General features: G+C 44.2%; 2 protein-coding genes across 3 annotated transcripts in view; one reads left to right on the top strand and one right to left on the bottom strand.

Annotated features, from left to right (window-relative positions):
* The window catches only part of scn1ba (sodium channel, voltage-gated, type I, beta a), a 20,146-nt gene extending 7,884 nt beyond the window's left edge, over nt 1-12,262 (bottom strand). Inside the window, exon 1 of one of the 2 annotated variants that reach the window (XM_058375953.1) lies at nt 10,732-12,262. In XM_058375953.1, coding sequence (XP_058231936.1) covers nt 10,732-10,813 — 82 coding nt within the window. In that variant the 5' untranslated portion in view covers nt 10,814-12,262. The remainder of the gene's footprint in view (nt 1-10,731) is intronic. The other variant, XM_058375952.1, reaches the window with a different exon arrangement.
* Nucleotides 12,263-14,483: 2,221 nt separating this feature from the next.
* On the top strand, nt 14,484-18,491 carry psmc4 (proteasome 26S subunit, ATPase 4). The gene is made up of 11 exons (XM_058375951.1): nt 14,484-14,568; nt 15,509-15,607; nt 15,804-15,990; nt 16,302-16,448; nt 16,569-16,678; nt 16,789-16,882; nt 17,136-17,303; nt 17,437-17,513; nt 17,626-17,794; nt 18,053-18,108; nt 18,222-18,491. Exons 1-11 carry the CDS (start codon nt 14,533-14,535, stop codon nt 18,333-18,335), a joined length of 1,257 nt encoding a protein of 418 aa, XP_058231934.1. The 5' UTR covers nt 14,484-14,532; the 3' UTR covers nt 18,336-18,491.
* The last annotated feature ends 3,085 nt before the right edge of the window (nt 18,492-21,576 follow it).

Below are 21,576 nucleotides of genomic sequence, written 5' to 3'. Positions count from 1 at the left end.
CTTAGAAGGCGAAAGCATCAGCCCATGATTTGTGGGGGTGGAGCTTAAGCAAGCCACTTTACCTTGTTCTGAAGTTTATGTACTGCAGATGACTAAAGTTAAATCATGCAAGCAATAAGAACCTGCTGTAGTTTTTTTAGTGTTAGCGTTTGATAACTGATGGACTCGTTTATAACCCCAGGTCAAATACCGGGTTGTTTGTATTTGTATAATTCTGACGTAAACAGAATGTTGGATGAGATCCCAGACTGTAAGGTTCCTCTGCTAAAGTCTGGACCCCGGCAAGATTTTCCACACTACTCCTTAAATCTCCCTGCGGGATTTTGAGGGGAAATAAACAGCTAGCGATGAGCAATGCTAGTGCGCTTCAGTCTGCAGCACTTCCTCTATGTTACAGATTTACTGTCATATATAGATGCAGGTGTCTATATATGTGATGGAGGTTGCATACATGGGCCGGGAGGAACACACCTGCATCTCCGAGAGTGCTACCTTCAACATCTGACCTCTGGAGGGGTGATTGGTTCTTTCTTTGAGGGACAGATGACACATGGCACACAACATCAGCTTCGGCGCAATCAGGGCTATTACAGTGACTAGTGACTAGCGCTGCTGCACTCTTGTAGCCCTGTGAATCAATCAGTGCTGATTTTCACCTAGCATAAGTGTGTGTGTGTGGAGTGTGTAGACGTTGCGAGGAAAGGCCCTTGACGGCGGCGAGCAGGAGGGAAAAAGAGAAAAAAAAACAAGAGCAGAAACACAGCCACAGGTAGACACAACAATACGACAAGCAGGAGAGGAAGGAAAGGAAAAGAGAAATATGAGAGAAGAGTAAGAGTTAGCAAAGAGTTTACAGCCATTAAACAAACTGTGGAGGAAAATCTAACATCAGTGTGCTTTAACATTTCTGTAAATACTGAGTGTGTTTCAGTGCCCATGCGTTTCCATAAACACACCTAGCAAACAAATTCTCAATAATATAAACGTAGCAAACTGTAGACACTCAAAGCTAGTAACGTCATGCTAACTTGATAGAAAAGTGCTAGATAGATTGTTATAGGATTATGACACTGTAGATATACTGTTTTCTATATGTTTAGATAAGTTTGTTTCACGTAGCTATCAGCTGTTTTTTTTAAATCCAGAATACAAAAATGGCCTGATGAGTGCTGAGAACTGAGAGAACACTGAGAAACAACCTGACACTGAGCATGAGCTAGCTAATGACTGAGGCTAGCACTGCAGCTAACACACTGAAGTTCATCATGCTGGAACTGTCAGGAACGTCAACATTTACACATTTATACATTTACACTGTTAAATTCATTTACAACAATCCATATGAATAACATTACACTGTTAGCTAATCTCAAGACAAAACCTGTACATATGTTCACACACACACACACACACATATATATGCACAAACACGCGCACGCAAACACACACACACATACACAATGGCTGCAGCTGGTCAATCTTTAAGGAAATATCTGGAAGCCCTTGAATTGTTGTAACTGTCAGTCTCAGTGAAGGAGGCGTGGCCTCTGTAACTGTCAGTCTCAGTGAAGGAGGTGTGGCCTCTGTAACTGTCAGTCTCAGTGAAGGAGGTGTGGCCTCTGTAACTGTCAGTCTCAGTGAAGGAGGTGTGGCCTCTGTAACTGTCAGTCTCAGTGAAGGAGGTGTGGCCTCTGTAACTGTCAGTCTCAGTGAAGGAGGTGTGGCCTCTGTAACTGTCAGTCTCAGTGAAGGAGGTGTGGCCTCTGTAACTGTCAGTCTCAGTGAAAGAGGCATGGCCTCTGTAACTGTCAGTCTCAGTGAAGGAGGTGTGGCATCTGTAACTGTCAGTCTCAGTGAAGGAGGTGTGGCCTCTGTAACTGTCAGTCACAGTGAAGGAGGTGTGGCCTCTGTATCTGTCAGTCTCAGTGGAGGAGGCGTGGCCTCTGTATTTGTCAGTTTCAGTGGAGGAGGTGTGGCCTCTATCTGTCAGTCTCAGTGGAGGAGGCATGGCCTCTGTATCTGTCAGTCTCAGTGGAGGAGGCGTGGCCTCTGTATCTGTCCATCTAAGTGAAGGAGGCGTGGCCTCTGTAACTGTCAGTCTCAGTGAAGGAGGTGTGGCCTCTGTAACTGTCAGTCTCAGTGAAGGAGGCGTGGCTTTTGTATCTGTCAGTCTCAGTGAAGGAGGTGTGGCCTCTGTAACTGTCAGTCTCAGTGAAGGAGGCGTGGCTTTTGTATCTTTCAGTCTCAGTGAAGGAGGTGTGGCCTCTGTAACTGTCAGTCTCAGTGAAGGAGGCGTGGCCTCTGTAACTGTCAGTCTCAGTGAAGGAGGCGTGGCTTTTGTATCTGTCAGTCTCAGTGAAGGAGGTGTGGCCTCTGTAACTCAGTCTCAGTGAAGGAGGCGTGGCTTTTGTATCTGTCAGTCTCAGTGAAGGAGGTGTGGCCTCTGTAACTGTCAGTCTCAGTGAAGGAGGCGTGGCCTCTGTAACTGTCAGTCTCAGTGAAGGAGGTGTGGCCTCTGTAACTGTCAGTCTCAGTGAAGGAGGCGTGGCCTCTGTAACTGTCAGTCTCAGTGAAGGAGGTGTGGCCTCTGTAACTGTCAGTCTCAGTGAAGGAGGTGTGGCCTCTGTAACTGTCAGTCTCAGTGAAGGAGGTGTGGCCTCTGTAACTGTTTATCAGATTTTTCCTTGTGGTTTGTTCCAGAATGCTGTTGAGTGAGGATGATGATGATTGATTTAAAGCATGATGTCACTGGATGAAGAAGATTGGATAATGGTGTTTTAATAGGGTGACCAGATGCTCTTTTTTACAGATCATGTCCTATTTTTAATCTCAAAATATCTGTCCAGCTGGGATTTATAAACCCCATTATACTATGTGACCTAGTCTCATTTTAATTTTCAGTTGAATTCATACTCAAGTCATTCTATTTGTAGTGACTGAAGATGTACATGATCATGAGGGAATGTGCTTCTTCATTATACGTTTATATGATACATTAACATTCCATTAGCCTGAATATCACACTTGATAGTAACTGTACACCTTGTTAGCTAACCTGAGGAGCATCACACTATGATGTTAGCAAAACATAGAAAAAAATAGAAGGTCTCGTTATGAGAGAATTGTCATTAAAGTCTTAGAAAGATAGCATGAATCAAGAATATGTAGCTTAGCATTAGCTTCTCCCTTAGCATTCGGTTAACTAGCTAACATTACGTTGTACATCTTTTGGTTCTTTACTTAGTTAGTCTATGTTAGCCCTTAGAATCTTGTGTTACTGTCAAACAACACACACACACACACACACACACACACACACACACAAGCTCTTCCATCACCAGTGGAATTGTCTGAGCTGAGCCTGTTAAATGTGTACATTCCGTACAGACCGGAAGACATGAGTGTTTTCTATCACTTGAGCTTTTTATCCAACTTTCTACTGAGTTGTTGCTTGTTTTAGCGTCTGTCAGCGTGAACAGATAAAAACCTGCTTCTGAAGGCTCAAAGTCGTGGGATTTTTTGTTAACATGATACCCAACGTTTATAATCTTCACCACTTAAGCTAACTCTTGAGTTACATCACAGTGAACTGACTTTTCTCATATTTATGACTGTTTATAATCTGCACTGAATTTTCTGAAGTAATACTTATTAATATTCATCCTGTTTACTACAACAGCAGCTGGAAAGCTAATATTAGTGCATCTGAGGGGAATGTTTTAGTTTTATTCACAAATGTTCACAAACAGCACTGTTAATGCTAGCTAACTGGCTAAACTGACATAATCTAACTCGTTGTGACATAAGATAGCTTGTTAAACTGACAAAATGACATAAACTGATACATCATAATCACTAGCTAGCTAATATAAGATAACCTGACAGGATTTCAACAGGTTTTTAAACTCATATTCCTAAATATTCACTGAGAAAGCAAGACTCAAACTGACAGGAATTTTCTGACATGATTTTTAAAGCTATATCATTAATTGCTTACAATAATCACTGCTAATGCTAACGGTTAACCTGAGAGTATTTTCTGACAGGATTTTTAGATAAATGCTTTCTCATTACTCACTTATTATTATATTTAAACTGTACAGAGTGTTTAGTGACGTATGTTACGCTAATAAGAAACAGCAAGGAATGAAAACAGAGCCTCTATAACAGAGAGAACAGATTAATATATTAACTAAGCAAAGAGTGTGTGTGTGTGTGTGTGTGTGTGTGTGTGAATTAAAGACAGATACAGAGGGAGGTCATGTTACCTAAACGACACTGACTATTTAATATTTTACCACAGTGAGAGAAAATGAGCCTTCATTTGTCCTTGTCTGCCCTTGGACAGATTTAACACACACACACACACACACATGCCCTCCCTACATCCTCTTTCACACACACACATGTACATTCCCTCCCCCATCCTCTTTGACACTGACACACACACACACGCACACACACACACACACACACACACACTGGCGTTTGGCAGATGGAGCAGTGTGGATGAACCTGCGTCACTGCAGGCTGGAAACAGAGCAGCGATGGAAAGTCAGCCATGGTCACGACGGCTTCTCTTTCTGTTCCTTTCTTTTTGTCTTGTATCTCTCCATTTCTCGTCTTTTAGACACTGCAGTCTGTTTTCCTCATCTTTTAGTCATCATGATAGTTTATATCGTAACAGTAAATCTGGCAGGAAACAGCAGTGTGTTGGTTCTGAGCATGATTATTTAGTCTTTTCAGTTTACTGTCACTACGACCTGCTAAAGAGTAGAATCGGATTAAACACCACGGAGGAAATCATTCATTCATGAAATCAAAACCTTTCCCTCATTTGACCACGCCCCCTCGCCATGGTTTTTTTAATTGGCTCTGTTTTATTCCCAGCTGCTCCTTCTTATTATTCTCTCCAGGTCTCGTTAGTTTATCTTAACGTCTCCAGTCACATGATGCTCTAATTCAGGAGAAGTGTTTAAGTGTAGATGAATATCGGCGTCTTCACGCTGAAGCACTTCAGATCTCCAGCGTCAGGATCTGAGGAACTTCTCTTTCACAGCATTAAACATATTTATAATCTTTTAAACTTTTAGGATTTAGCTTATTTAGTGTATTCTTTCAGGTAATGATTAATAAAAGAGACATTTTCCTACCGCTCTTGTGCGTATTGAGGTTTTGTACATCAACCATCAATGATATTTACTTTTTATATGCAGAAGAAATGTCACGAGTGATGATTGTCTGTATCTGTGTGCAGGCTGGTGTAAAATGTGCTTTTACGCTAATAACCAAGTAAATCTTCTTCTTCTTCTTTCGTCTTTTCCCTTCAGGGGTCTCCACAGCGAATCATCTCTCTCCACCTATCCCTATCTTCTGCATCTTCAACACTTACACCCACTAGCTTCATATCCTCATTTATTACATCCATATACCTCCTCTTTGTCCTTCCTCTTTTCCTCCTGCCTGGCAGCTCCATGTCCAACATTCTCCTACCAATATGCTCACTTTTCCTCCTCTGGACATGTCCAAACCATCTTAACCTGGCCTCTCTAACTTTGTCCCCCAAACGTCCAACATGAGCTGTCCCTCTGATGTACTTGTTCCTAATCCTGTCCAACCGTGTCCCTCCCAAAGAGAACCTCAACATCTTCAGCTCTGCTACCTCCAGCTCTGACTCCTGTCTCTGTCTCAGTGACACTGCCTCTAAACCATACAGCATGGCCGGTCTCACCACTGTCCTGTACACCTTCCCCTTGATTCTTGCTGAGAGACACAGAACTCCCGACACCTTTCTCCACCCATTCCAACCTGCCTGCACTCGCTTCTTTACCTCTTTCCCACACTCTCCATTACTCTGGACTGTTGACCCCAATTACTTTCAAACCTTCTTCACCTCTTCACCCTGTAATCTTACTGTTCCACTTCCCTCCCTGTCATTCACACACATGTACTCAGTCTTACTACCACTGACTTTCATTACTCTTTTCTCCAGCACAAACCTCCACCTCTCCGGGTTTTCCTCCACCTGCTCCCTGCTCTCACTACAGATCACAATGTCATCTGCAAACATCATTGTCCAAGGAGACTCCTATCTGACCTCCTCTGACAACTGGTCCATCACCATAGCAAACAGGAAGGGGCTCAGAGCCGATCCCTGATGCAGTCCCACCTCCACTCTGAACTCCTCTGTCTGACCTACAGCACACCTCACCACTGTCCTGCTCCTCTCATACATGTCCTGCACCACTCTGACATACTTCTCTGCTACTCCTGACTTCCTCATACAGTACCACAGCTCTTCTCTGGGCACCCTGTCATACGCTTTCTCCAAGTCTACAGACACACAGTGCAGCTCTCTCTGACCATCCCTATACTTCTCCATCAACATTCTCAGGGCAAAAATTGCATCTGTTGTGCTCTTTCTGGGCATGAAGCCATACTGCTGCTCACAAATTTCCACTACCTTCCTTAACCTAGCTTCCACTACTCTTTCCCATAGCTTCATTGTATGGCTCATCAACTTTATCCCCCTATAGTTGCTGCAACTCTGCACATCACCCTTATTCTTAAAGATCGGCACTAATACACTTCTTCTCCATTCCTCAGGCATCTTCTCACTCTCTAAAACCCTGTTAAACAGACTAGTTAAAAATTCCACTGCCGCCTCTCCTAGACACTTCCAGACCTCCACCGGGATGTCGTCAGGACCAACTGCCTTTCCACTTTTCATCCTCTTCAAAGCCTTCCTGACTTCATCCTTTCTAATCTTATCTACTTCCTGTTCCAGAGTTCACCCCTTCTACTCTTTTTTTTCCCTCTCATTTTCCTCATTCATCAGCTCTTCAAAGTACTCCTTCCATCTCCTCTGTACACTCTCCTCACTTGTGAGCACCTTTCCATCTCTATCCTTAATGACTCTAACTTGCTGCACATCCTTCCCATCTCGATCCCTCTGCCTAGCTAACCTGTACAAGTCCTCCTCTCCTTCTCTAGTGTCTAACCTAGTGTACAACTCATCATACACCTTCTGCTTGGCCTTAGACCCCTCCCTCTTCACTCTGTGCTGTAACTCCTTGTATTCCTGTCTATTCTCTTCAGTCCTGTCCATGTCCCACTTCTTCTTGGCTAACCTCTTCCTCTGAATACTATCCTGAACTTCCTCATTCCACCACCAAGTCTCCTTATCTTCTTTCCTCCTTCCAGATGAAACACCCAGCACCTTTCTTCCTGTCTGCCTGATCACTTCTGCTGTAGTTTCCCAGTCATCTGGCAGCACTACCTGACCACCCAGAGCCTGCCTCAACTTCTGTCTAAATTCCTCACAACATTCCTCCTTTTTCAGCTTCCACCACTTGGTTTTCTTCTCCATCTCTATCTTTGACCTCTGCTTACAGACCATCAAAGTCATCCTACACACCACCATCCTGTGCTGTCTGGCTACACTCTCTCCCACTACCACTTTACAGTCACTAATCTCTTTCAGATTGCCTCTTCTACATAGGATGTGGTCTACCTGTGTGCTCCTACCTCCACTCTTGTAAGTCACTCTATGCTCCTCCCTCTTCTGAAAATAAGTGTTAACCACAGCCATGTCCATCCTCTTAGCAAAGTCCACTACCATCTGTCCTTCAAGGTTCCTTTCCTTAACTCCAAACTTGCCCATCACCTCCTCATCACCTGTGTTCCCCTCACCAACATGTCCATTAAAATCTGCTCCTATCACCACTCTCTCCCCCGTGGGAATACTCTCTATCACCTCATCTAATTCACTCCAGAATCTCTCTTTCTCCTCTAACTCACAACCTACCTGTGGGGCATAACCACTAACAACATTCAACATCACCCCTTCAACCTCTAACTTCAGACTCCTCACCCTGTCTGACACTCATCACCTCCAGAACATTCCTCACAAACTCCTCCTTCAGGACCACACCTACCCCATTTCTCTTACTATCCACACTATAATAAAACAGCTTGAATCCTGCTCCTATACTACGAGCCTTGCTCCCCTTCCCCCTGGTCTCCTGTACACACAGTATATCCACCTTCCTTCCCTCCATCATATCAACCAGCTCTCTACCTTTCCCTGTCATAGTACCAACATTCAGAGTTCCTATTCTCAGTCCTACACTCTTACCTTTCCTCTTCTCTCTCTGTCTGCACACTCTCCTCCCTCCTCTACTTCTTCCACCAACAGTAGCCCAATTTCCACCAGCGCCTGTAGGTCATCGGCGCCGATGGCGGTCGTTGTTAACCCGGGCCTCGACCGATCCGGTATGAAATTTAGAGTACTGACGATTCGCATGGTTAAATTTGGCAATGTTTTACGCCGGATGCCCTTCCTGACGCAACCTTCTCTATTTATCCGGGCTTGGGACCGGCACAGAAGTCACTGGACTGTGACCCCATGGCTAGATTCAATAACCGAGTAAATGTTAGAGTAAAATAACAAATCTTTCTGTATTTTCTGTTTTCTTGCCACGTGAAAGGACGCAGAATTCTTCAGCTCAGGGTTGCAGTGAGATTTCTTTAAAAACTGAAAGCATGATGGAGAGTCACTCCGAGAATCTCTGTTAGCATTAATAATGTCATTATAGCACTTTATGCCTGTGTCAGGCTTTTAGATTTTAGTGGTTTGCTGTGCGTGACGTCTCAGGAGCCGACGGAGGAATCCTGAGCCCCTCCCCGTTCGCGAGTGAAAGCTTTTATGGTGCGTATTGACTGAAGCGCTAATGGCCAGCTAGTTCTGATCACAACCCCGGGGTTCGGGTCGGTTCCGCTTTCATCCGGCTGTGAAGAAAAGAGCTGACATGCTGAAAAGCTGATATGAGCTCTTCATTTAACAGAGCTGTTTACTGTATGAGTGACTAAATGACACAGTAACATCCTTAGCCTGCTAATCAACTCGCGTTTAACTCACATCAGCTAAAGTTTGCTAACTTCTTCTCCAGCAGAACTGTGTGCTCCATTAACATCCGACCCCTGAACCCTGTTCTAATGAAACTACTTAGGTCTCAATTTTCTCATGTAGTGTAAAAACCCCTTTTTTTGTAAAAATGTGATGTAATCATAGCAGCTAGCATGTTGTTACTAGCTAGCTAGATAGAATCCAAGTTTAAAGTCTCTGGTCCTTCACGTTCTGTGGCTCACTTTCTTCTATTACGTTCTGTTATATTAAGTCTTTCCACTCTCTTATGAAACTATTTACTGAGACTGACTAACTTTATTGTTATTAATGTGTGTGTTCATCAGTAATTTGGAGGATAAACGATATGGATGATGTCAGTGAGTTCAGTAGAAACAGAAACAGCACAAAAATCCATCATTCAGCTCCTGCTGACTCTTCAGCTTCAACAGACAGATCATTTAGCTCAAAATCTCCACTACAATAGCTTCATACACAATGTTTAGAGAAGTACAGACACACAAAGGCCTGCAGTGTGTGTGTGTGTGTGTGTGTGTGTGTGTGTGTGTGTGTGTGTGTGAATGGGATGTCACTAATGTCAGGCAGTTTACATAAACTCTTTTATATCAGCAGGTCAGTGACCATGACATTATGCTAATATAAATATGATTTATGAAAGGCATGATTCATCTCCGTTAGAGAAACTACAACGCTCCGAGCCTCAGGAAGCTCCACGCTAAAAATCCACCTCTTATAATAAATATTTACCCTGGATCACTTTCATCCCAGCAGAACAGAGCTGGATGGATGGATGAATGGATGGACAGATGGATGGGATTTTGATCTTAAATCTGTATTTTTAAAGATATATCCACACACAAAAGCACTAAATGTAGCAGCTACAATTACACCACACTTTAGTTCCCTGTTTTCGGAGAGTGTGAGTGAGACAGTAAAGATTTAAAGATTTCACTGAGCTGTTCAGAGTGAGATCAGGTGCACTTCTGAGTGGTCAGGGTGTGTGTGTGTGTGTGTGTGTGTGTGTGTGTGTGTGTGTGTGGAGAGCAGGATGCAGTATGTAAAGCTGATTTGTACAGCTACAGTGTAAATCTGACCAAAGTGCAGCAGGTCATCACTCACCAGGACCAGACCTGAGCTTCCTAATGCTAATGAACATGATGGAGGGATTAAAGATGGACAGAGTGTATCTCTCTCTCTCTCTCTCTCTCTCTCTCTCTCTCTCTAACACATCTGCATTAGCTGTTTCAGGTGTTTGGCAGACAACATACAGGGCGTGGCCCTTTATATATAAACACACACACACATACACATTTCCAGAACTGAGTGTGACAAGTGAAATACAGATCAGAACAGTTTAAGAGTTTAATAGTGAAGAAACTCAGACAGACAGACAGACAGACAGACAGGTGTAGCATATTTGGTGAGAAATAAGTCATACAAAGTGTGAAATTATGTATTGGCACCCTGCAGGGATCAATTACACTGAAAGTACAAAAGGTGTACAGTGGATGGCACCAGCACAGTGACAGGGCATGGGTCAGTCCTTTAGTCTTTTATGAACCGAGACAGATTCTGTATGTGTTTTGTTTCACTTATTTACATTTTAGTAGTGAATAGATGCAGCCTTTTCACTGACACGCCTCATTAGAGCATCTTCTGAGAGCCCAAACACAGTTAGACGAGAAATGATTGAGGATGCGAAAATATCATTAGAAGCTCTGTATGAATTTTGTCTCGTTCTGCCCTGCGTAGATGACATTACATTATGATTAATGATGCTGTTTATCCAGCATACAGTCACTCACCCTGGAGGATACACAGCAGCAGCAGCGGGAGCCACATCACCTGGACTGCAGTCATCTTCATCCAGGAGAGGTACGCACGCATATACACACACTCACACACTCACACAGACGCTGTTGTAGATCAGAGGGTCTCCGTGTGTGTCCCACGATGCAGCGGTGGATTTCAGTAGCCGTGTCCCTCGCCGTCACTTCAGTGTTTGCTTTCTCCTTGTGGTCCTGGACTTTTTGCCTTTCTTCAGCTTACTTCCAGCTCTTTTCTTCTACCTTCACTTCACTGAAGAAGTGTCCGCTACTGTTCAGGACAGCAGCGTCCACTCCAGTGATGCTCTCCGGTCTGCTTCTCAATGATTTTTGTTTTGTTTTGTTTGTTTTTGTGATGATGAGATTCTTTATTATGTTAATGTTGTGTTGCTAGTCTATCTATAACATAGCAGTTTAAGTTTTAAGAAAGAAAATCTCTGATCAAAGGTCGACCTTCACACTTTTCACGTCTCAGCTTTCCTCATCTGTAATGGAAGACTTGAATTTTTTTGAGGTTTGTGATGTTTAAAAGAAAGAGAAAGTCTGTGATGAGTGCATAGCGTGGAAGACGAGCGATCGGGAGTGACAAGCGTGAGAAAGGAAAATCCGACTGACCTGAGAAGAAGATGATGGAGATGATGGGGATGATGGAGATGTTGCACAGTGACTGATTGAGGATGGAAGCGTGGATTGCACAACTTTTTTACGCGTCTTTGGTTTCACGTAGCCGATACATTCCAGTGAAGTGCTGACTGTTCTTCTTCTTATTGCTCTATGGGAATGGACGATGAGTGGACGAGACCTACATGAAGACTAGACGTGTGAGCGTTGTTCAGTTCAGAGTGAAGACCTCATGGAAATGCATGGACGTGTGCGGACATTAATATTTAATTTCTTTTTTTTATTAATGAGTATAGAGAGTGTGTTCAGGTCACAGAGATTAAAGTCCTCCTTCTTCTTCTTCTTCTTCTTCTTCTTCAGTGGTCCACCTCCGCAGCTTCAGTTATCCTTCATGGCAGATGGTCATATGGTACAGCCGTGGATGATTTACAAAAAAAATATACTTCTTTTTCAATCAGTAATCATTCATTACGTTGAATAAAATATACAGTACACATAAATGATGCATTCAATGAGCCTAAATTGCATTCCTTGTATAAAAAAAAAAAAAGAAAAAGAAAGAAGTGCAGTGCGTCCTTCAGTTCTTCAGGGCTTCACGCTGCCTACCTTGCACACTGTGCATGTGGATTTGGGACACAGCCGCAGGATCCCTCTCCGGTTCCTTTCGTAGCTCCTCCGTTTCTCCCTTTAAAAATCCGTTGCTTTATTAATGCAGGAGTAATTGTGATAATTATTATTATTATTATTATTATTATTATTATTATTTTAAATCGCTTATTTCTTCCTTGACTGAGGCCAATGTGCGTATTTCCAAAGATCCGGACGGAGAAGGGATGGCATGATGCGATGGGAAGGAAGGAAGGATACAGCACTGACTGAGAGAGAGAGAGAGAGAGAGAGAGAGAGAGAGAGAGGTGGAGAGGGTGGGGAGGAGTGATGCATTGCAGCAGTGGGCTGGAAAACACATGAGCAGATAAAAAAAGCACCCTGCAATATGTCTGTCTATTTCACAGTCTGTATTTTAGCACTGATCTCTGCCAAATATCAGCAGGGCAACAAACCGGAAATGCGACATACAGGCATATATACATACATATAAAAAAATATAAAATAATCACATCATCTCTACATCGCTAAATATATAATGTATAATTTAATAATAATAATAATAATAATAATAATAATAATAATAATAAATCAAACTGATTACAAGAATCACCCTCATTAGACTGTAGTACAGGTTTTCACCAGCAGGGAGTTTCTCACGTTTTCCATTGTTTCTGTACTCAGCAACAGTTCTGTTTCACGCATGCGCACTACTGCTACGATACTCACTCTGAATGGACTACATGAACTCTAAGATACACTATATTGCCAAAAGTATTCGCTCACCTGCCTTGACTCGCATATGAACTTAAGTGACATCCCATTCCTAATCCATAGGGTTCAATATGACGTCGGTCCACCCTTTGCAGCTATAACAGCTTCAACTCTTCTGGGAAGGCTGTCCACAAGGTTTAGGAGTGTGTTTATGGGAATTTTTGACCATTCTTCCAGAAGCGCATTTGTGAGGTCACACACTGATGTTGGACGAGAAGACCTGGCTCTCAGTCTCCGCTCTAATTCATCCCAAAGGTGTTCTATGGGGTTGAGGTCAGGACTCTGTGCAGGCCAGTCAAGTTCATCCACACCAGACTCTGTCATCCATGTCTTTATGGACCTTGCTTTGGTCACTGGTGCACAGTCATGTTGGAAGAGGAAGGGGCCAGCTCCAAACTGTTCCCACAAAGTGGGGAGCATGGAATTGTCCAAAATGTCTTGGTATGCTGAAGCATTCAGAGTTCCTTTCACTGGAACTAAGGGGCCAAGCCCAGCTCCTGAAAAACAACCCCACACCATAATCCCCCCTCCACCAAACTTTACACTTGGCACAGTGCAGTCAGACAAGTACCGTTCTCCTGGCAACCGCCAAACCCAGACTCGTCCATCAGATTGCCAGATGGAGAAGCGTGATTTGTCCCTCCAGAGAACGCGTCTCCACTGCTCTAGAGTCCAGTGGCGGCGTGCTTTACACCACTGCATCCGACGCTTTGCATTGCACTTGGTGATGTATGGCTTGGATGCAGCTGCTCGGCCATGGAAACCCATTCCATGAAGCTCTCTGCGCACTGTTCTTGAGCTCATCTGAAGGCCACATGAAGTTTGGAGGTCTGTAGCGATGGACTCTGCAGAAAGTTGGCGACCTCTTCGCACTATGCGCCTCAGCATCCGCTGACCCCGCTCCGTCAGTTTACGTGGCCTACCACTTCGTGGCTGAGTTGCTGTCGTTCCCAAACACTTCCACGTTCTTATAATACAGCTGACAGTTGACTGTGGAATATTTAGGAGCGAGGAAATTTCACGACTGGATTTGTTGCACAGGTGGCATCCTATCACAGTTCCACGCTGGAATTCACTGAGCTCCTGAGAGCGACCCAGTCTTTCACAAATGTTTGTAAAAACAGTCTGCATGCCTAGGTGCTTGATTTTATACACCTGTGGCCATGGAAGTGATTGGAACACCTGATTCTGATTATTTGGATGGGTGAGCGAATACTTTTGGCAATATAGTGTATGTTCCTTTTTCCCCTTTTTCATCTCTAGTTGCTGCTGTATGAATTAAATTTAAGAGTTATTGGCATCAGGTGGAAAAGTTAGACTCAAGAGTGGACAAGACTGTTAGAACTAACATGGCGCTGCTGTAGGGCAAGGCACGCCCTCGGAGGCATGGCTTATTCATTCTAGACAGCATTTAATTGGATGGATAAAAGATTAGTACAGGGTGAGTCACCATCACCATTTACCTGTGTGGAAGTAAAATTAAAGCCAGATTATTTAAAATAATAATAATAATAATAATAATGTAGTCCTAAGGTAAAGGTACAAAAAGCTCTGAAACTCTGATTTTGTTCTCAAGGATATGAATTGATTTATTCTTATAATAAAACCAAGAGAGACCTGTGGTTCATCTGAATTTAATTTTTATTTATTTATTTATTTTAAATTGGTGCACAATGAGTGTTTTATCCGCTTGTGTGTGTTTTTTATTCCTGAATGTTTACCCTCATTAGCGTGAGTCTGCGCGTGACGTCACACGACGTCAGATTCCGTAGATCCAACATGGAGGACGGCGGAATGCTAGTTGAGAGAGCTCAGGTAATATCTCACGCTCTTTTTTTTATCTTCTTTACCCATTTATTCTGGTTTTTGTCTGCAGTTTATCTCATTTCTGCTCGGATTAATTTGTTCTGGTCACGCTAAGGATTGTAGATGACATTACGAACAGATTCGAGGCTCTGATTCATTCAAAGCTCAGCAAATGCTCTGTCATGCCATTCACATTAGCTTAGCTAGCCGGTTAGCTTAGCGGCTTAGCTAACGTTCGTTGTTTATTACTGACGCTTGTGTCTTTAGTGTAGCTAAACATCATAGAGACCATATTTGGCATTTACGTATTTTGTATTGTTTTTACACTGAATTATTGGTGGGGTTTTTTTGTTTTAAAAGCGACGTTTTAGTCTGTGTAATGGTCTTCATTTTGGGGTTGATTCCAAATTGGTCGCTTTTAGAAGTAGAACACTAAGTATGAACTATTCTTTTATACTTAATGAAGTGCGCCTATGTAGGGATGAAATGTGCGTTTGGGATTCAGCCATTTTAGCCGGTATTCTAGCATTATCTCTTTATTCTCTCTCTCTCTCTCTCTCTCTCTCTCTAGCTATAAACACTCATCCCCTCAGCAGTCTCTCTCTCTCTCTCTCTTTAGCTATAAACACTCATCCCCTCAGCAGTCTCTCTTTATTCTCTCTCTCTCTCTTCAGCTATAAACACTCGTCTCCTCAGCAGTCTCTCTTTATTCTCTCTCTTCAGGTTAATAAGAGAAAATAATCGTAGCTGCTCATGTTACTGAGAAACACACAGAAGTGTAAACTCCTCTGTCCCTTCAAGTTTCAGCTTGACCTCTGACTGACACACAGCACTGACACTGGAGACTCCTTCCATCAGTGTTACAGAAATGACAGAAAACTTTACCACTAGCTATTACTATAGCAACAATGATGTGTTATTGTAAGAGGAACATTGTGTGTGTGTGCAGGACGATGTTCCAGCCATGCTGACCTCACGCCCTCAGACCGGTTTGTCCTTTTTGGCCCCAGAGCCTGAAGATCTGGAGGATCTGTACAGCAGATATAAGGTTTGTTGTTTTTATAGCATTTATTATCATCTGGTGACAGAAGTGTATTGTAATATAATCAGACGATGGAGGATTTAGCACTCGCTTATTATTGTTGTTATTATTATTAATAAATGTTTACAGTGCCTTATGTAGGTCAGTCAAAACCTGATCCCTCCTGACCATGAGTGGTGGTGTTTCTGTGACGTCTCTGTAGAAGCTGCAGCAGGAGCTGGAGTTTCTGGAGGTGCAGGAGGAGTATATTAAAGATGAGCAGAAGAACCTGAAGAAGGAGTTCCTCCACGCTCAGGAGGAGGTGAAGAGGATCCAGAGCATCCCGCTGGTCATCGGTCAGTTCCTGGAGGCTGTGGACCAGAACACAGCCATCGTGGGCTCCACTACAGGTACAGACTCTGAGCTTCTGCGTGTGGTCTGTATTCCCACTGCTGCACCAGCTCTACACTTGTGTAAGAGTAGCCATGCTGTAACTGGTGGGCGGAGCTTAAAAACAATGCAGCTTCTCTGTAATCTAGTTAGGGCAAATCTTAAACACTCCTGTTTTCTTTTCTCAAGTATTGGCACCCTTGAGTTTATAAGTCTTGTACCTCTTGTTAGATTTAGTTTTATGAATAATGAAGTTGGTAATGTGTTAATTTGAGGTATAATTACTTATGAGAGAGTAGTGATTCTTAATTATCTGTGTGTGTGTGTTCAGGGTCGAATTACTATGTGCGAATCCTGAGCACTATAGACAGAGAGCTGCTGAAGCCCAACGCCTCAGTGGCTCTGCACAAACACAGCAACGCTCTGGTGGACGTTCTGCCTCCGGAGGCCGACAGCAGCATCATGATGCTCACCTCTGGTAGAAACCTGAAGCCCCTCTATAACCTCCCTGATTTCCTTCACTAGAAATGTATCCCTTTTTAGCTGTGATGTTGTCATGTGTCTTAAAGTCACGTGTGTTGCCTGTTTGACGTGACAGATCAGAAGCCAGATGTGATGTACGCTGATATCGGAGGGATGGACATCCAGAAGCAGGAGGTGCGGGAGGCTGTGGAGCTTCCCCTCACACACTTCGAGCTCTATAAGCAGGTAAAGGAGAACTGTTTAGCTAGTCTTTGGAAGAAGAGTTAAAGTTTTAATGCCTGCCATGATCAGTGGTTTTGAGCTCTCTCTGTGTGTGTGTGTGTGTGTTCCCCCAGATTGGTATTGACCCCCCGAGAGGCGTGCTCATGTACGGACCACCCGGCTGTGGAAAAACCATGCTGGCTAAAGCTGTGGCTCATCACACCACAGGTACGTAAACCACACATTAACCACAATAAGTCTTACGGCTTAAATACACTAATGTCCTACTACAGTTAGTCCAGTGTCCAGTGACGTGACAGGAGGAGTTTAAAAAAAAAAGATGGTGAGACAGGTCGTGATGTGTGAGTGGTGAGACAGACAGGTCAGGATGGAAGACTGGATGTAGAGTGCTGTAGGTGGACAGACAGGTATTGAGAGACAGACAGGTCATGGTGCTGACTCGTCCTCTGTTTCCTCTCAGCGGCGTTTATCCGTGTGGTCGGCTCTGAGTTTGTTCAGAAATACCTGGGTGAAGGGCCGCGTATGGTCAGAGACGTGTTCCGATTGGCCAAAGAGAACGCACCTGCCATCATCTTCATCGATGAGATCGACGCCATAGCAACCAAGCGCTTCGACGCCCAGACCGGAGGTATGACTGTTCACCTTCACCTTTATTCACGTCCTCCTGACTCACAGCTTAATGAGCATGTCTGTAACGTCTAGACATGAGACTTATACATAATAAAGAAGTATTTCAATCCCTCCCCCCCTTCTCTCTCTAGCTGACAGAGAGGTGCAGAGAATCCTCCTGGAGCTGCTGAATCAGATGGACGGATTTGACCAGAACGTAAATGTGAAGGTGAGAGTGGACTTTATTCTCATTCTGACTGGCTTCATGGATGTTACAGATCCACTCATAAGCTCCAGGCATCTGTGTGTGTGTGTGTGTGTGTGTGTGTGTGTGTGTTTAGGTGATCATGGCCACTAACAGGGCCGACACTCTGGACCCGGCTCTGCTGCGTCCAGGTCGTCTGGACCGTAAGATTGAGTTTCCTCTGCCGGACCGCAGACAGAAGCGTCTCATCTTCTCCACTATCACCAGCAAGATGAACCTGTCTGAGGAAGTGGACCTGGAGGACTGTATCCTCATCACACACACACAGACATACACACAGTGCAGCCCTTTCCTTTATTCCTCATTTTCCCTCTCTTCTCCTCTCCTTCCTCCATTACGTCTTTTCTTCCTCCCTCTGTCAGTTCCTGTTATCTTTCTTTCCTAGGGTTTGTGTAGTCTGTGTGTGTGTAGATTGTGTTGTTTGAGATCATGGGTTCGAGCAGCAGTGTGTTTTTGCAGTGTGTTTTGTATCTGTCTGTTCTCCTTAACCCACGTGTGTGTAGATGTCGCCCGACCCGACAAGATCTCTGGAGCAGATATTAACTCCATCTGCCAGGAGGTGAGTGTATGTGTGTGTGTGTGTGTGTGTGTGAGCAGGAGAGTGACAGAGACATGTCTGTGTACCATTACAGCATGGTGTGTGTGTGTTTCTGACCTCATGTGTGTTCTCAGGCTGGAATGTTGGCTGTGCGTGAAAACCGTTACATCGTCCTGGCCAAGGATTTTGAGAAGGCTTACAAGACGGTCATCAAGAAGGACGAGCAAGAGCACGAGTTCTACAAGTAGAGACAGCGGCTCGTCTCACTGGCTGTTTTCTTTGTTTGAAATGTTTATTTGTATGTATACACACACACACACACACTCACACACCGCTGCAACTTCAATACATTTTACAGATTATTGTACACCGCAAAAAGAAACAATAAAACGTTTTCCATAAAACAGATATGCTTTATTTTTTCAACATGCAGATCAGTTAAAAGAAAGAAAGGGGTCAGAATACACAGTGCAGGACAGTTTGTTGCGTATGGAGCCACATAGCCGCAGACCGGTCAGGGTGCCCATGCTGACCCCTGTAGACCGCCGACAACAGGAACAATGGGCACATGAGCATCAGAACTGGACCACAGGGCAATGGAAGGTGGCCTGGTCTGATGAATCACGTTTTCTTTTACATCACGTGGATGGCCGGGTGCGTGTGTGTCTCTTACCTGGGGAACACATGACACCAGGATGCACTCTGGGCAGAAGGTGAGGCGGCGGAGGCAGTGTCCTGCTTTGGTCAATGTTCTGCTGGGAAACCTTGGGTCCTGCATCCATGTGGATGTTCATTTGACACGTACCACCTACCTAAGCATTGTTCCAGACCATCTACACCCTTTCATGGAAACGGTATTCCCTGATGGCTGTGGTCTCTTTCAGCAGGATAATGCTCCAGGACACAAAGCAGAAATGGTTCAGGAATGGTTTGATGACCACAACAACCAGTTTGGGGTGTTGACTCCGCCTCCAAATCCCCCAGATCTCAATCCAATCCAGTATCTGTGGGATGTTCTGGACAAACAAGTCCCATCCATGAAGGCCCCACCTCACAACTTACAGGACTTAAAGGATCTGTTGCTGACATCTTGGTGCCAGATCCCACAGCACACCTTCAGGGATCTAGTGGAGTCCATGCCTCGAAGGGTCAGGGCTGTTTTGGCAGCAAAAGGGGGACCAACACAATATTAGGTCATAATGTTCTGGCTGATGGGTGTGTATATAGCAGATGCCGTACACAGTGAAATAAAACAATGTTCCTTCAGGGCCCTGGAGCTACAGAAAACACTAACAACTAGGATTAAGTTGTCCTAGCCAAGTAATGTGGAGAGTGTCCAACCAACAGTGCAAGACAAGACAGCGCAGACAAACAATACAGTATGTTACAGGACATAAAATAGTGCCTGCCAGAGTACAGTCTTTAACTGACCACTGTGTAAATAAGCATTGTACAGAATAAGAGGATTCTTCTAACCACGTGTAAACATCCAGGAGCAGCAGATGACTACATAGTGTTGTGCGGAACAGTGTATAAACCGTGTTTAAGTGGAGCTGTGAACATAGCTGTATATTGAATATGTGTGTGTGAGAGAGAGAGAGTTCAGTGCAGTTTAATGGAAACTGTTACACAGTCTGGTTTTGAGGCCCAAATGCTTAAGTACCTTTTTCCAGATGGCAGGAGGGTGAAAAGTGTGTGTGAGGGGTTTGCTTTGTGGATACAGCCTGTGGTGTAAATGTCCATGATAGAGGGGAGAGAGACTCCAGTGATCTTCTCAGCTGTCCTCACTGTCCGCTGCAGGGTCTTGCGATCTGAGATGATTCCCAAAGCAGGCAGTGATGCAGCTGCTCAGGACGCTCGGGACGGTCCCTCTGTAGAACACGGACAGTCTCGTACAGTCAGCCTCTGTAGGAAGTAGAGGCGCTGCTGGGCTTTCTAACTGATGGAGCTGGTGTTGAGTAACCAGGTGAAGTTCTTTGCCAGGTGAACACCAAGGAATTTGGTTCTCTTGATGATCTCCACGGAGCAGTGTTAGTGAGTGTTGTTCGGAGCTCCTCATGCTTTGTACTGCATCAGCGGTGATCATTTCAGGTCTCAGGAGTGATGTGGAGCTCTTCTCGAACTTCTCTCACTGTCTGCTCCTCCACATCCACTCAGGAGTAGAAGTTGTTCAGACCCAGGTTGCTGCTGTGCCTTTAAAGATGTCGGAGAAAATATAATATACCCAGCTTTGAATTATATACTTAGCCTTAAAAGTAGCTTAAGTGATAATGTACTCAATGCTCTAAGCTCTGACTTAGCAATATTCTGCCTAAAGAGTAGTGTGTATCTATCAAGAATAATTTAGCCATTTATTACGTAGTAAGTAGTTAACTCTGATTAATAATAGCTATAATAATCAGATATAGCCTCATAGTCTTTATAATAAAGATGCAGAATTATTAATGGCAGCATGCTAGCGTAATAACCACACTGGGACTGAAGGAACAGAGAAGAGGAGAGATTTATTGAAACATTAGGAGTTACAACTCAGTCAGCCAGCCTATCCAATGGGATCAGTGGGACCGGAGGGTCAGTTGTAGAAGACGGAATCTCGGGATCCTGAGGAGAAGTTGGAGAGTAATCAGTGGGAGAAGTTGGGGGGGAATAGTCAGGAGAAGACTGAGGAATATCATGAACACTGTAAGGCATAGGCACAAATGCAGGAGAAAGTTGGGGAATGTCAGGGGAATTAGGAAATGAAGAGGAGTCAGAGGAAGAATCATTAGAGGAGATCTCAACAGGAAAATCCTCAGTCTGGACGCCTTGAGAGGTGGTGCGTGTCCAGTGCCAGTAGAAGGTCTGAGTAGACTGATCACAGGTTGTGGGGCGAAATTGGGTGCTCTGATCAAGACAGACGGTATCTCTCACGATATGGTGAGCGAGGTAAGGAGACTCAGGAATAGAGGATTCAGATAGGTGCTCCAGGAAACCAGTAAGTTCAATGGCCAAACAGGATAGCTGATACTGGCGATAGCATCGCAGAGCACCCCTGGGACTTCTCCGGAAGATAGCGTGGCGGGCTGACTGAGCTAGGAAAATAATGGGAAATGAGTGAAGATGAGTGAAGTGCATATTGTGTGACTATGTAGTCAGCAAAAGAGAGCGTGTACTAAGGCAGGAGGAACACAGTGTGGGAAGTAGGCCAGGTCACTGTGACATGACAGTGATAGGCAGGTAGAGGAGACAATAGCATTGGAATACTAGCAACCAACAGTGATGAAAAGAGGAAAGGATATGAGGCAGCTTAATGGCACAGCTTAGTTTAAAATTAGTAAAACAAAACTTAGATCAAGCAGGTAGAAAAAAAAGAGAAAAGTCATCATGACATAGAGGAAGAGAGCAAGGTACTTACACATTGTTGTGGGGGGCAACGCGCGAGGTCAGGATGAGCCGAGGAAGCACCTTTAAGAGGTGACGGTCAAATGAAGTCAATAAGGAAGTGGCGCC

The sequence above is a fragment of the Hemibagrus wyckioides genome, linkage group LG23 (genome assembly GCF_019097595.1).
Source record: "Hemibagrus wyckioides isolate EC202008001 linkage group LG23, SWU_Hwy_1.0, whole genome shotgun sequence".
Classification (NCBI taxonomy): domain Eukaryota; kingdom Metazoa; phylum Chordata; class Actinopteri; order Siluriformes; family Bagridae; genus Hemibagrus; species Hemibagrus wyckioides.
Note: the sequence above shows the minus strand (reverse complement) of the source record. Positions and strands in the feature narration are given on the sequence as shown.

Coding starts and splice junctions, on each gene's coding strand:
- psmc4 (XM_058375951.1), top strand. CDS start 14,533: ATGGAGGACGGCGGAATGCTAGTTGAGAGAGCTCAG. Junction 15,608..15,803: donor ATCTGTACAGCAGATATAAG/GTTTGTTGTTTT, acceptor ACGTCTCTGTAG/AAGCTGCAGCAGGAGCTGGA. Junction 17,304..17,436: donor CTTCGACGCCCAGACCGGAG/GTATGACTGTTC, acceptor TTCTCTCTCTAG/CTGACAGAGAGGTGCAGAGA.